This window comes from Aspergillus eucalypticola, assembly GCF_003184535.1.
Source record: "Aspergillus eucalypticola CBS 122712 chromosome Unknown BO83scaffold_13, whole genome shotgun sequence".
In the NCBI taxonomy this organism is placed as follows: domain Eukaryota; kingdom Fungi; phylum Ascomycota; class Eurotiomycetes; order Eurotiales; family Aspergillaceae; genus Aspergillus; species Aspergillus eucalypticola.
In genome coordinates, this window is record NW_020290287.1 from 683,635 (window position 1) to 698,102 (window position 14,468).

Genomic DNA, 14,468 nt, shown 5'->3' on the forward strand with positions numbered 1-14,468 from the left:
GCCCGCCTTTTCGCTGTCTCTCTGTCTCTTGTCTCTCGTGCCATTCCTCCATTCCTAAGTATTTCCTCTTGAATGTCCTCCTACACCATTTTATCCTGATTAAGGACCTTCTTTAACTCCCCCTTGGAAGAAGTGTCTATTCGTTAAGAATTACTCATATACGTCATTGTTTGTTCCGTGTTCCGGTGCAATCGAGTCCCCGTCTCCTTCTTGCGCCCGCAGAGACACAGACTAGTTAGTACTAAGTACTACAGACGGACGGACGAAACCAGGCAGGCTTCCGTCGTCATTCGCTCCCCGCCTTGAACCAATCCAGCCAGGCAGCCCTGCTTGCTTCCTATTCCTGCGATCATTCCGTAACGACACTTCGATCCTTTTCATTTTCACACCATGAGTAATACCGACTTCCTAGGGAGGGCGATTGACACCGTCAAGAAGGCCATCGAGCACGACAATGAGGGCGAATACGAGAAGGCTTATCAGCTGTACTACTCGGCGCTGGAGCTGTTCATGCTGGCACTGAAATGGGAGAAGAACCCCAAGTCCAAGGAGATGATCCGCGCAAAGGCGGGCGAGTACATGGATCGTGCGGAGAAACTCAAGAACCATCTCGCTACTCTAGATAATCGAAAAAAGCCGAGTGCGGTGGGCGCTAATGGCAAGGTGGCGCAGGGGAGTGGGAAGGGAGGGTATGTACATGTCTGCCGACATCGCCTTGCGATTGGTTTTCGCACAGAGAGCATTGTGTGCTGACACTACTTGTTTGGTGAATTAGAAACCAGGACGAAGATGGCGAGGACGCCGACTCGAAGAAGCTACGGTCCGCCCTTGCTGGGGCGATCTTGTCGGATAAACCCAACGTGCAGTGGGAGGATGTTGCCGGTCTGGAGAGCGCAAAGGAGGCATTGAAGGAAGCGGTCATTCTACCTATTAAGTTCCCACACCTCTTCACGGGGAAGCGTCAACCGTGGAAGGGTATCCTGCTGTATGGGCCCCCGGGTACGGGAAAGTCCTATCTCGCCAAGGCCGTTGCGACGGAGGCGAACAGCACGTTCTTCAGTGTCAGTAGTAGTGACTTGGTGTCGAAGTGGATGGGTGAGAGTGAAAGGTATGAATACCTTAGGGATCTTATGTTGTCACATGTCGGTTCCTACAGCTAACATACCCACCTCTACAGACTCGTGAAGCAGCTCTTCAACATGGCCCGAGAAAACAAGCCGGCGATTATCTTCATTGACGAAGTCGACGCTCTCTGCGGTCCTCGTGGAGAAGGTGAATCGGAGGCTTCTCGTCGTATCAAGACGGAGTTGCTCGTTCAGATGGACGGTGTCGGCAAGGACTCAAAGGGTGTTCTGATCCTCGGCGCAACAAACATTCCCTGGCAACTAGATGCGGCCATTCGTCGTCGATTCCAACGTCGAGTCCACATCAGTCTCCCCGATATCAATGCGCGAATGAAGATGTTCATGCTGGCCGTCGGCTCCACACCCTGCGAATTGACACAAGCCGACTACCGAACCCTGGCAGAGATGAGCGAAGGCTACTCCGGTAGCGATATCAGTATTGCTGTCCAGGATGCGCTGATGCAACCCATCCGCAAGATCCAAACAGCAACGCACTACAAGAAGGTGAGCCCGCTACTCCCCACCACCATTGATTCATACAAAAGAGAAGAGCGTACCACTAACCACGGAATCCAGGTCATCCTCGACGGCGCCGAAAAGCTAACCCCCTGTTCACCAGGCGACCAAGGCGCAATGGAAATGTCATGGACCACCGTAGAAGCCGACCAGCTCCTGGAGCCCCCGCTCGTCCTGAAAGACTTCATCAAGGCGGTCCGCAACTCCCGACCAACCGTCAGTCAAGAAGATTTGCAACGAAACTCCGAGTGGACCAAGGAATTCGGCAGCGAGGGTGCTTAATCCAATCCTTCATCCTACTCTTCACACATCCATCTTCTCTCCATCTAGAAGAAGACAAACGAGTCCATGCGTCCTCCCCCTCCCTCTCGTTGTGTCTCATCACGACCCGACAGAATCAACCAGGCTCCCATAAAATCAAGCCTTCGTTCTCATCCGTTCCCCCCATGGTTCCAGGTTTCCCCTTTTCCCCATCCCGATATTGGTTCGATGAACATGAGTTGGCATGCATACTTGGGTTTCAGGTGCTCAATTGGAATGAACGAACGAACGAAAGAGAAGAAAAGAAAAATCGACGACCACACACACACACACACACATACGTTACACCATCGAAATGCTTCCTACGACCTTATCCCCATTATCTTATTTTCTTCTTTATCTCTCCTATCTTTTCCTCTCACCTTTCATCTCGGTGTTAGGCAAACTCTTGTTTTTATCATTGTGCAGCAAGGCGAGGCGTTAATTTAAAGTCCACTGTTTCTTATTTCTCTTCCTGTTTACTTAACTACATGACGAGCTCGGTGTGGAATGGAATGAATGTCGGCTGGAAATCTAATTCTTACATTATGTGCGTATAGACTAAGTAGTGTGGTGGTCTTTGTTAATTATTTTCCTGAGGGTTGTTGACCGAAAACACACCCACTACTGGTAGACAATAACCATAGAATCAAAGTTAGGCTCAGACATATCTCATTAACCATTCAATCTAACCATCCAGAACCAACATAACTAAGAATAAGAGTATATGTGTGAGGGATCCAGTGTCCCTGGGGTACAACTACACAAACACAGAGTGGGTAGCTAGTAGATACAGTACCAACGACAATTCCTTTCACAATCCAACCTAGGAGAGGACAACGCCTTAAGACACATCCATCGAAATAACGCCGGGGAATCTTCTCAACGAACCCAAAAGGAAATGCAAAATCATTGGAAAACAATGGGGGGGTAGCCCCAGTCAACGGAAAAGAGGGAAGGGGGGGGAAGAAAGAGAGAGACTCGACATAAGACTGTTCGAGAGGGCGATCAGGATTTACTGTATGAAGCGTCTCGCCTCTTCAGCACCTCGTTCTTCGCCCGTCTGAGACCCTCACCAAGCTTCTTCGTCTTCTTCCAGTCTTGGCACATCCTTTGCATGCGGACGACGGCCCTGACCATGGAGACGGCAGTCTTCAACTTGGATTGGGGAGTGCGGGTCTTGTTGCGGTCACGGGATTTGACGCCCATGTCGGAGATCATGCGGAGATCAGCTTCGTTGCTGTTGGAAGGAGGATGTTAGTTAAACCATTATACAGAAAGGGTAGTTGTAGAAATGAGGGAACTAACCAGGCAACCCGAACACGCTCGCCAAGTTCCATCAAGCCCTTACTCCAAGCCAGGTCACGGCGGAACTTCTCCTCACGCTTCAGTCGCGCACGAAGCCAGATAATTTCCTTGCCTAGACCGAGCATCTCCTTCTCATGCCTTGTCTTACTGCTCTCGCTCTTTGTCCCCATCTTCTCCACAAGATGGTCATATCGTTCTTGCAGGGCTTCCAGCTCCTTCAATGCCGATTCAGCCTTTCTAGCACAGAATGAACGCTCATCACGGATCCTGCGCATTTGCGCCTTGAGCTCGGCCATACGGGCCTCTCGCTCTGACACCTTGAGCGCGAGCGATTCAGCCTCCAGAGTCGATGATTTGAGTAGCTCATGAAGATCACGCTGGTCTTCTTCTCTCATTGCGGCTCTTTCAAGATCGCGATTCTTCGATTTGACATCCCGTAGCGTTCGGTGTGCCTCAGACAGCTGTTTCCGTAGGTTCCGGAGCTCATCATGGAGTTTGTTGGAGGGTGAAGAGGAGGGTGAGTGGGATTCGTATTTCTTCATCATCGCATCGTGCAGTTCCTTCTCCAATTCAGCAAGCCGTGCTTTGTAACTTCTGACGGACGACTTCTGGTCGGCTTCGCGCTGCAGCAACGTCTTCTCACGCTTCCGAGCCTCGTCCAGACTATGACGAAGCATTGAGAGATCTCCATTTGCAGTCGAATGTTCGTTCTCAGCATGTGGCTGCTGCTGAAGGAGGTTCTCAAGCTCTTGTATGCGTCTTTCGTAGCGTTGCGCCTTACTCTTTGTCAATGCAAGCTCGCGATCCCTTCCACCCGAAGCCGTGTGTAGCTTATCGTGAAGTTGGTCGATTTCGGCAGACAGACGGTTCTCTTCCAGGGCAGCCCGCTCGATCTCAGCACTTAGCTGCTTTTCTAGCGTTTCCTTGGCTTCCAACAATGAAGTTCTGTCCTCCTTGAGGCGTCTTACCTCGCCTTCAAGTCGTAGAACGGATTTTCGGAGATCGACCTTTTCCTTATCGAAACGCGTCGTGTCGTCAACTTGATTTTGGGCCTGATCCAGTTGGACCTGAAGCTCATTGCGTTCGGTCTCAATCTCAGCAGCAGACGTCCGCAAGTCATGTAATTCAACATGAGCATTAGCCAGCTGATCACGGAGTCTCTGTTTCTCGTTGATGAGCTTCTGGATTTGACTGTCGTGTTCTGCAGACCCTTTCTGTGTTCGGCCCTTGGTATACTCCTGTTCTTCCTCCAAGCTTGATTGTAGAACAACAACTTCATCCTCCAGAGCCTGGATCTTTTCTTGAAGCGCTGCCTCTGAGCGTCTAACAATTCTCAAATCCTCCTTGAGAGAAAGGATTTCATTCCGCTGTTCATCGATTATCTCCCGTTTTGATGTCAGGTCATCGTTCAGTTCTTTGACCTGTCGGCTCAAAACAGCCTCCGAATTGAAGTGGCGCGTCTTTTCGCTATCGATGACTTCTTGCAGTTTCATCTCCTTTCCGGACAGAGTATGTTCGACTTGCTCAAGCTTTTCAATTGTGCGCTTGAAACCAGCTGCCTGATCCTCAGCCCTGTCCTTCTGCAACTGCAAGGCACGCCTGGCGCTCTCCCACCTGTCTTGCTCGAGCGCAAATTGGCCTTCCTTGTCTTCAATTTCGTGGTGGAGAGCCTCAATCTCTTCTTGAAGTCTCTCGACTTCTTCCTTGTAGTGATTACGGACAGTATTTGTATTGTCTAGCGCATGGTGATGCTCTTCCTCCAAGGCTTGTTGTAGCTCCTTAATCTTAGACTGCGCTCGCGCCAGCTCCTGCTGCAGGCCACCGGACTCATCCGTCAATGCATGGTGTCGGGTTTGTAGCAGTTCTTTCTCCTCCGATTTGCGTTGGACTTCGTCGAGAGCTTCCTGTAATTGGGCGGAGATCCTGTCATGTTCCTGTTGGGCCAAGTCTCGCTCGTGTCTTGCCTGCGCAGCATCATCCTGAAGCTTCCGCTCCTTGTCGTTCATCTGCTGCTGAGATTCCCGATATCGCTCCTCAACTCGGGCTTCGTGATCAGATCGTGTTTCGATATCTTTCCTCAATGCGCTGTTCTCTTGTTGGAGCTCACGAAGCTCCTCCTCCAACTTACTGGCCTTCTCCTCCAGCTGGCGCGTCAGTCCACTTGTACTGATAGACTTGTTCGCCATCTCATCGTGCAACTCTTGGAGATCTTTCTGAGCCTGGTCCTTCTCCATGGCGGCTTGGCTTGCGGCATCCCTCGCTTCTCTTGCATCAGACTTGGCCTGATCCAGCGACTCTTGTAGCTCTTCCATCTGCTCCTTCGCACGTTGCAGTTCTGATTCCAGCTCAGTGAGTGCATCGCGTTCCTTGCCGTCTCTGTCCTTCAATTCCTCGATCTCTTCGTCGCGTTCCTCGATGGCCCGATCCCGCTCTCGTACCGACGCCTCGAGGTCTTCGACTTCGTCACGGAGTTTCTCCATTTCTTGAGATTGGCTGTCCTTGGCGTCCCTCAAATCCTCCTGGAGCTCCCTGATTTGGTTGTCTCTCGATTCAATCTCTTCCCGCATCAAATCCATTTCGCGCTGTATCGTATCGTCGGTCGGTCTTCCCCGCGCTTTCTCCCTGAGCTCCTGAAATTGTATGCGGTACGATTCGAGGTCGCGTTCAGCCTGCTGAAGGCTCTTCTTGTAGCGTGAGATGTCACGTTGCATCGTTAATTTCGAGACCTTTAGCTCTGTGTTTTCCTTGAGTGCTGCTTGGTTGTAAGCGGGTCCGGCCTTTTCCAGTTGCTCCTGCAAGAAGTGAATCTTCAATTTAAGACCGAAATTATCCTTGTCTAATTGATCGATCATCTATTGCTGTTAGCAAAGTTTCCTGGTGACAAAAGTCGTTTATTCACCTTCTCCTGTTCCTTCAATGTCATGTTATTTCCCTCATTAAGGACACCACCGTTCCTTGACAACCCTGGAAGCGGTGTGCTCTGCACGCTGCTGCTTGCAACCTGCGGGATAGGAGTGGGCTGATCGTCGGTCGCGTCCTCCTCATCAATATCGGTCATTTCCATTCCAGGCAAGCCCGGCGTGTTGCCATTGCTCAAATAACTCCGACCTATGTGTCCCGGGGTCTTCGGTCCGCGCGTCGTAGACATATTTCGCAAATAATTGTTCTTCGTGGCACTCCTCATAAGAGGCGTAAACTCACCCTTGGGAGGCGCTGCGGTAGGAAGCTGATGTCGACTATTTAACGCGCTTCTTGTCGATTTGGAAGCTGCGCCTGCACGCGGAGTATGAGTCTTGAAACTCCCGGAAGTCCGCCTTCGACCGTCACCAAGACCCTTAAGAAGGTCATCATCCTTGGAAGGCGTAGCAAACGAATTTTCCACTGAGTCGAGTGCCGTCAAATTGGGTCGTCCCACGCTGCGATAGCCGGTCAAGTAAGTCGCGTTTCCGTCGACTTCGGTGCGCGGCGTGTCGATGTACGGATACGCCATGGCCGACGGGTATAACGCGGGGCTGTAGTGCTGAAAATTGGTGTGAACAGTGTATGGGAAGGAGCGAAGGCCAATCAATGGGAAACCATCGCCGACAACACCACTGGAAATCGGGGGGAACGCGGCGGAGGGGACTGACACTCTAAGGTAGTACTGGAAATGCGATGCGATACGGGACGTGTTTTGGGCGGTGAGGCCTCAAGCCCTCGTTCTTGTTGACATCTAGCCCAACGCGACCTAGCGCCCGGTCACGGGGCCCGCGGCCAAGCAATTCGCCGCGTCTCGTCCGGTATGAAGTCATGCCGTAATTTATTTTCAAAGTTCTTATGATCGAAGAAGTAAGTTGAATTGCTGCACCCAGCAGCCTGCAAACTATATTTCAAAACAGACAGTGTGCCTGCTGCAGATATTCGCAACATGGCACCCATGTCTGAGGAGGATCTGGAGTGGTTCAAGTCCACTTTCCACCCCATTCCCAAGCCGGAGATCCCTGACGATAGTGTCGATTATTCTCTTTACTATATTCCTTCCAGCCCCGCCCCCGCTGTGGTCGACGAAGTCGCTGAAACACGAGCGAGATTGGTTGAGGTGCAACGTACCTCTGCAGAATTGGTAAAAGACCTACTAAAGGACTATATCTGGCAACGTGAAAGCTTTCGGCTGGAAATCACGAAAGACGATGGTGCGCGACGTTCATTTGTTGTACTAATTGGCTTGTCCCAGCCACTAACAGGTAATTAGGAGTCACCTCTTTGCACGGGCGCACCAACTTCGGCGATTCAATTGAGGACGAGTGGGTAATCGTGTATCTGTTGCGCGAGTTGACCAAGAAACACAAAAATGTCTGGGCGAAAGCTGTGGATGGTGATGGTCAGTTCCTTTTGGTGGAAGCTGCCGCCACGCTACCTGCTTGGCTGGAACCTGAGGTAGCAGATAACAGAGTCAGTGGCACCTCCGGTATGATGTCTGTTATGACGCAGGCTAAATCCCTCCCAGGTCTGGATCAATCAAGGTCAGCTTGTCATAATCAAGCCCAAGAACGATAAGAAAGATAGAGTGACGGAAAAGATCTCGCTATCGGATGCAAAGAAGATCATCATGGAGGAGCCGGCACGTCTGATGAGGTCTACCATGATTCAGGAGGAGGCGTTCTACCGTTTGCGTAACTATCCCCAGCAGATCAACGAAAACCTTCACTCTGCGTTCGTGACCATCCCTCGCAAAGTTGCCTTCCTACTTCATCAGAAACCCGCATATATCTCTGCCGCTGTGGAAGCCTTCTATCTACGCGATCCGATTGCACTGCGACCTCTCCGATCCAAGGATACCAACAGCTTCATCTTCAAGCCTGAAGATTTCGTCACCGTGAGCGTCCGCTTCACGCGAGTTGGATATGCGCAGCTCAAAAGCCAAGACTTTCCAGTACCCAAGTCATGGAACGATAAACTACCCACGACAGATGATCAGAAAGCATATGATCGGGCCGAAATAGGCATGAAGTTGGCTTGTGGATTTGAGATGCTTCTTACGGATCCTCAGAATCAAGACAAGGCGGCCGTCCGAGAAATGAAGCTTATCCTGGAAGATCTGGACACTGGTGATGAACAACTGCCCACAGACAAGGACATCGAAACCTGGGACAAGCGACAAGATGACGAGAAGTGGCTCGACATCAGCTTTGAAGATTTAGATCGAGAACTCAAAGGCAAGGGGAAAGACAAAGACGGCAGACCGAGCGCTGAGGGTACCTTTGGTGATGCGAACGCGCAAGAAAATCTTCAGCGTATTGTGGCCCAATTCGAGAAGTTCTTGAATGATGATGCGGCTGGCTTCGAAGGAGCAGAATTCTTTGATGACTATGGCACTGACACCGATGATGACGATAATGATGAGGATGAGATGAGCAGTGACGGTGAAGATAAAGAGGCCTCGTTTGACGAAGAGGAATTTTCGAGGATGATGAAGGAGATGATGGGAATGCCATCAGGCGGTTCTGGTCTGCCGGGCTCGTCTCGGCCTTCGAAGCCTCGGGGTCGAGTGGAGGAACTGGATAGCGAATCCGAGGATGACACGGAGCAGATCAAGGAGCTTTCGAGGCAAATGGAGGCAGAATTAAAAGGCACGGGAGTGCTTGATCTCAATCGCAAGCCCAAGGCAGCCGGTGACAAGCAGACTTTGGCTGATACAAAGTCGGGAGAAGCAGAGGACGATGACCTACCTGAACTGGATGAGGAAGACATTGACATCAACTTTGCGAAAAACCTTCTCGAAAGTCTTCAGGGCCAAGGTGGTGCGGCTGGCCCAGCGGGAAACATGCTTTCTATGATGAACTTGGCTATGCCCAAGGACGATCGCCACCGCTGATACTGCGACTATAAATGACGAGAATACCAATAATGTCCCGGGTTGACTGTCAACGACAACATGATGTATGGCCAGTCGCTAACGTATGGTCCTTCAGTGGTTCTTCACCAGACGAGATGACCTCACATACCTCTGCCAGACAAGAGAGCAGGTACTTCCCTACCGTCGTACTATGCTTAGGGTCCTGGGAAGCTGAACGCTTGCTGTGAGGAGCTCGGATCGAGCCCTATATACTTCAGCCTGCCAACGTAAATTCAATGAAGGCTCAGCTGATGTGCAAAGCGAGGTCAAATGTGACCTAGAAGTACGTGCTTTCTGTCTGGGAAAGCTTGTCATTAGACATTTTTCAATGAAACCACTCCTTACTTCCCATGGGACTGGCTGCTGTCATGGAGCTGTATCGGCTGTATATTGAACATGATGGAACGCAGGTGCAGAAATTTCAGGGAAATCATGGACATAATGAGATACTGTATATAATTACTACTTATAGTACTATATAGTGATTTGAAGACAGCCTGATGAAGTGATTGCGTCCCACAGTAATTCTAGTACGTACTAACCCCACATACCAGTGTATATATATACATGAACCAGTTAGACAGTTGGCGCTATTAGCAGATGGGGGGGACAGTTGCTGAAGAATCTACTAGTATTATTACTAACATCATGTTCATCACTCCATGCCAAATTCAGCGTCATACTTCATAGACCATCAATTGATGAAGCCATCACCATGATGATGCTGTAGTACGCTTGTTACCATATAGTAACTGCCTGTGAAAAGGGATCTTCATTTAGCGTTTCCGATAAGCCCCGATAAGAGGTTGAAGGCCTGCCGATAAGGCCCCCGTGTCGATCACGTGGCGGCGTTATCGGCCGGGCTGGCTCGTACTTCCCCTCGTTGGGCTTCTTCCCCCTCTTTCTTCCCCTCCCTCATTTGCCTCTCTCTTGCTGTCTGTTCAGTGGACTCTCACCTTCTGGGCGGATCCCTGGCACTGGACTGTACATTGCTGCTGGTCTCTTCGTTCAACATCTGGTCCATCTCATCGCAAGTCCCATCGGACCTGTTGTGCTGCAAGTAGCCTTCTGGTGCCGGATTCCCCCGGTCAAGCCGAGCAACCGGGTGCCTGTCTAGTGGCAGAACTCCTAGGCTGTGACGAACAGACCTCAAATCGACATCGCTGTTTCTATACATATTCATTGAGAGTCCTGACTCTGTGACTCTCTATCTAAGCAAATATACATCTGGATCTAAAGAATGGCCACCCCGGCTCAATGCTACTACTGTTTCGAGACCCTTGCTGCCTCCTATAGGCGCAGAGAAACAATCAGCCTTGCGTCTGTGGAAGAGCTCTGGGAACGACACGAACAATATAAGAAGCTCGCCGCGTTAGATGAGGATGATGATCCGCAATTCGTAGACGAGGACGAGAACACCGCGCCACTCTCTGGAAAAAGCAGTCGCTCCCAGAAAATCAAAGTACCCCGAGTCAGCCGACTTCAGTCTGGCTCGAGCTCCTCTACAACACAATCTCTCGCGTCTACCAACTCATCGCAGTCTGTCCTGTCAAGCTCAACCACAGTCACGACACCCAGTTCCTCGTCAGACACGGCCAGTGGCAAGCCGAGAGAGGACAAATATCCTCTGTTTGTAACATGGAATACTGTTTCGAAACACGGCCACAAATCGCTCCGGGGCTGCATTGGCACATTTGAGGCGCAGGAGCTTGCCGAGGGCCTGAAATCCTACGCGCTCACATCGTACGTATACTCCTTTCATTATCCATGAGACCGGGCCTTTCCACCTACACCTTGGCAAGGCTCGCGCATGCTAACCGCCCACAGCGCATTTGATGACACTCGGTTTTCCCCCATCCCAGAGTCTCTTCTGCCATCTCTCTCTTGCTCATTGACGCTCCTCGGGTCTTTTGAGCCATGCACCAACGCTCTGGACTGGATCCTTGGGGTGCATGGCCTTCGCATCTCCTTCATTCATCGCGGCAGACGCTATGGCGCAACATACCTCCCTGATGTCGCGGTCGAGCAGGGATGGACTAAAGAAGAGACCGTCAACAGCCTCATGCACAAAGCAGGCTGGGATGGGCCCTCCGAGAGCGTGGCGAGACGGTTTTTGCGAGGCAGCAGCAATGCTGGTCATGGCGCTGCCGCCGCAACCAAGCCATGGGAGCAGGTCTCCGATTTTCGGGCTGTCAAGTACCAGGGCCTCAAGGCCAGCAGCAGTTACGCGGAATGGCAAGAATGGCGCCAATGGGTTCTCTCGCTAGACGATGGGAGCCAACAGCTTTTGAGTTGACGAGCCAACCAATGATTCCATTCAACCTGGATGTTCAATGATGCGATGGCGTTAATGAGACGGGAGGCGTTTTGTCACTTTTGGTTATTTTATGCATCTGGGACATATTTGCCACATGCCATGTAAACAGCGAAACCACGTACACGAACCGTTTATGTGGACATACTAATGGGAATATATGTATCTTTCGGTTAAGCGTGCTCATTTCGCGAATAGACCCCTTCGGTACTATATCCTGTAGCTCTATGATATTGTACACTGAAGTGCCTTGTGTGCTTAATGTCCAGCTACTGAGTTGAATCCACTCCTATTTACAGTACTAGACGTAACGTGGGCTCAATCTAGTTGAAGGAGTAATCAATCTATCAATCAGCCAATTACATCATTTGCTATAGTTACTGGTAGGTATAGAAAGAGGAGTGAAAGGACCAAGACCGAAATATCTTTCTTTTGCCACAAAAGCCACACCAGATAATAATCAGAAGAATCCATCCCCATCAAGGCTAAGCATTCATAATAATAAGAAAGTGGGTGACAGCGAAAGGAGAGCAAAAGGTATATAAGCTTTAGTAGTAGTAGAAGCGATCCCACAAAAAGTAATCACAATACGATATATAATATAGTACGTATTACTCCACCCTTATTTCTTCCCAGTGCGACTCCACAACCCGGCGACCATTTCTTGGACTTTCCGCTCCTGAGCGCGGATCTGCTCTTCCGTCTGACCACGAGCATTGGCACGGCCGTCGATTTCCATGTCTCCGTCGTGGTTCCGTCGTTCTTCGATGACGTCGTTGCCGTTGACTCGTTCGGGCTTGGGGTCGACGCTCATCATGCCGTCCATCATTAGGCCGCCGCCTTCGCGAAGCTTGTTGATGGCGCGAACGGTATCGATGGCCTTGTGGAGGGTGCGACGAGCGTTGAAGTTCTTCTTGACGGTGGGGAGGAGATCTTCGCCGGAGCCGAGCTTGTCGGCGGATGTGTCGTAGGGCGGGTTGACCCAGGCGTGTTGCAAGGCGTCGTGGGCTGTCATCCGAGCGCTAGGGTCGATGGTTAGGCAGCGCTTGATGAAGTCCCGTGCGTCGTGGGAAACGCCGCGCCAGTATTCGATGGGGGTGAAGGAGTAGTCTGCTGCAAGGATGGCCTGCATCTCTTCCAGGTTGGAGTCGCGGTCAAAGGGGGTGTAGCCGCATAGCAAGAAGTAGGTGATGACACCGATGGCCCAGATGTCTCTGTTGGGTGGTCGTTAGTATATGAAAATAGTAGTCGGATTGGCAAATTGCCATGGCGAGCAACGTACACTGGCTTTCCATGACCACTCTTCTTGAAGATCTCGGGCGCCATGTATCCCGGTGTACCGCACGTCGTTGTGAGAACGTGGAACTGCTCCTCATCCATAATCCTCGACAAGCCAAAGTCTGCGATCAGTAGATCTGCATTATCCTCCGGGGTGCGGAAAAGAAGGTTCTCTGGCTTTAGGTCCCGATGCACGATGCCGTGGTCGTGCAGGTATGCCACAGCGGAAAGAATGGCACGAATAAGATCCGCAGCGTCGGATTCGTAGTAACTGCCCTTTCGGCAAATGCGATCGAAAAGCTCGCCACCAAGCGCAAGATCGGTCACCAGATACACTGTAAATTGCGAGGGTAGTTAGTCCTCGACAACATTGAATTTGAACCCCACACCAGTCATGCACGTACAGTTGTTCATAGTCTCAAAGTAATCGACCAAGGTCAGAATGTTCTGATGCCCCATCGACACCCTTTTCAGCACCGCGATCTCATTTCGAACCTATCATGATAACCCCCCATAATCCTTATCATTAGCCTTCCTGCTATATCTCGACTTTCTCCCCAGCCACACCTGGATCTTCATGAGGGTTAAGAAATACCATGTGCTCACGTCCAGCCATCAAGCGCTTGTTGATGACCTTGGCCGCATAGTAGTGGCCGGTGTCGATATGCACACATTCCTTGACGACCGAGTAGGAGCCAGCTCCTAGGGTCTTTCCGGTCTTGTATCGGCAGGGCTGGACTTTCGGCCGTTGACCGGCTTGCGGTTGCGACGCCATTTATAGATGATATTTAAGAAAGCGACGGAATTGTATTTCAGGGGTGGAGTTCGTAAGGGTGGACGGTCGATAGGGTCCGGGTTTCAAGGCAGACGGGATAAGGGTGGTTCGGGCCTGCGTCTTCAGCCCCGCGGTCAGTATTAGATGGATAGACAAGATCGCGGATGCTGGACCCAATAAAGGTGAGCCCAATCAGAAAATCGCTTACATACCTGCAGGAAGTGTGAAGGATTCACAGGCAAAGTGAAACAAACCAGGGTGATAGGCAGAAATAGGGACTGGTTGTTTCCGTCGCAATGGGACGATGTGGTGGAGTTCCGACTGCGGGGTTTTGGTGCAGACAACCGTTGGGCGGACACTGTTCAAAGGGGGGGGGTTTTATCAGAAGCCAGGTGAGGATGATGCTTTTGCAATATCTCTACAGAAGAGAGAAACAGGCTGCCAACGATGCTGCCTTTCTGGTGGAATGCGGGAAATGAAATTGATGGAGATCGGCGTGTTGAAGGAAAGGAAAGTAAGTTGGGGTGACAGATCGGATTGTGTTGCGCCTGCCACAAACACACGTGCCGAGGTGCTAATCAAGTCTCATCCATGGATCGCGTGCACTTGGTCTCGTATATTTATAGATGCGATTAATTGCGATATACACCGATCAGACGAATGCGATTCTTTTCCACATCCACTATGGAAGTAGGCAACAGGCCTAGGACACTTATAAAATACATCTATGTGTTTCTCAGATCGAAACCTCACTGTGGGGAGGTCCGGAGGTATTTCCCGACATCTTGAACAGCCCTTGAAAGAGGGCACTGGCACTGCTACAACAAGCGACGTTTTGAGTTTCTTAGCAATATTTCACCCATGAGCTAGATCCTATTATGCATACACTATGTATTGGATGGAGTCAAGATAATAATAATGCTATGTACGCCATTTAAATGACCCTTAATCCCTTCCACAACGCCTATCCAATGTTGC

The 14,468-nt window shown here is 50.7% G+C and overlaps 4 protein-coding genes across 4 annotated transcripts; 3 read left to right on the forward strand and 1 right to left on the reverse strand.

Moving 5' to 3' along the window:
* Window positions 1–390: 390 nt before the first annotated feature.
* On the forward strand, window positions 391–1,922 carry BO83DRAFT_399175 (AAA family ATPase VPS4; the record flags this gene model as incomplete). Its single annotated transcript, XM_025533304.1, has 4 exons — window positions 391–689; window positions 776–1,108; window positions 1,178–1,628; window positions 1,701–1,922. 4 exons carry the CDS (start codon window positions 391–393, stop codon window positions 1,920–1,922), a joined length of 1,305 nt encoding a protein of 434 aa, XP_025387978.1.
* A 5,233-nt stretch (window positions 1,923–7,155) lies between these two features.
* Window positions 7,156–9,559, forward strand: BO83DRAFT_338763 (putative regulatory factor Sgt1; the record flags this gene model as incomplete). The annotated part of the gene is made up of 3 exons (XM_025528519.1): window positions 7,156–7,420; window positions 7,480–7,679; window positions 7,735–9,559. The coding sequence occupies 3 exons, from the start codon at window positions 7,156–7,158 to the stop codon at window positions 9,100–9,102; spliced, it is 1,833 nt and encodes a 610-aa protein (XP_025387979.1). The 3' UTR covers window positions 9,103–9,559.
* Window positions 9,560–10,048: 489 nt separating this feature from the next.
* Window positions 10,049–11,419, forward strand: BO83DRAFT_361711 (AMMECR1 domain-containing protein; the record flags this gene model as incomplete). Its single annotated transcript, XM_025529473.1, has 2 exons — window positions 10,049–10,866; window positions 10,951–11,419. The coding sequence occupies exons 1-2, from the start codon at window positions 10,364–10,366 to the stop codon at window positions 11,417–11,419; spliced, it is 972 nt and encodes a 323-aa protein (XP_025387980.1). The 5' UTR covers window positions 10,049–10,363.
* A 400-nt stretch (window positions 11,420–11,819) lies between these two features.
* Window positions 11,820–13,981, reverse strand: BO83DRAFT_378771 (serine/threonine-protein kinase). The gene is made up of 5 exons (XM_025531339.1): window positions 13,703–13,981; window positions 13,311–13,610; window positions 13,120–13,210; window positions 12,720–13,050; window positions 11,820–12,651 (listed from the first exon to the last, which is right to left on the reverse strand). The coding sequence occupies exons 2-5, from the start codon at window positions 13,488–13,490 to the stop codon at window positions 12,060–12,062; spliced, it is 1,194 nt and encodes a 397-aa protein (XP_025387981.1). The 5' UTR covers window positions 13,491–13,610; window positions 13,703–13,981; the 3' UTR covers window positions 11,820–12,059.
* Between the last annotated feature and the right edge of the window lie 487 nt (window positions 13,982–14,468).

Excerpts from the sequence above, each read along its gene's own strand:
- BO83DRAFT_378771 (XM_025531339.1), bottom strand. The coding sequence starts at position 13,490 with ATGGCGTCGCAACCGCAAGCCGGTCAACGGCCGAAAGTCCAGCCCTGC. Across the intron at positions 13,051-13,119 it reads CTTTGAGACTATGAACAACT|TGTATCTGGTGACCGATCTT; the intron begins GTACGTGCATGA and ends CGCAATTTACAG. Across the intron at positions 12,652-12,719 it reads AGTGGTCATGGAAAGCCAGT|AGACATCTGGGCCATCGGTG; the intron begins GTACGTTGCTCG and ends ACCACCCAACAG.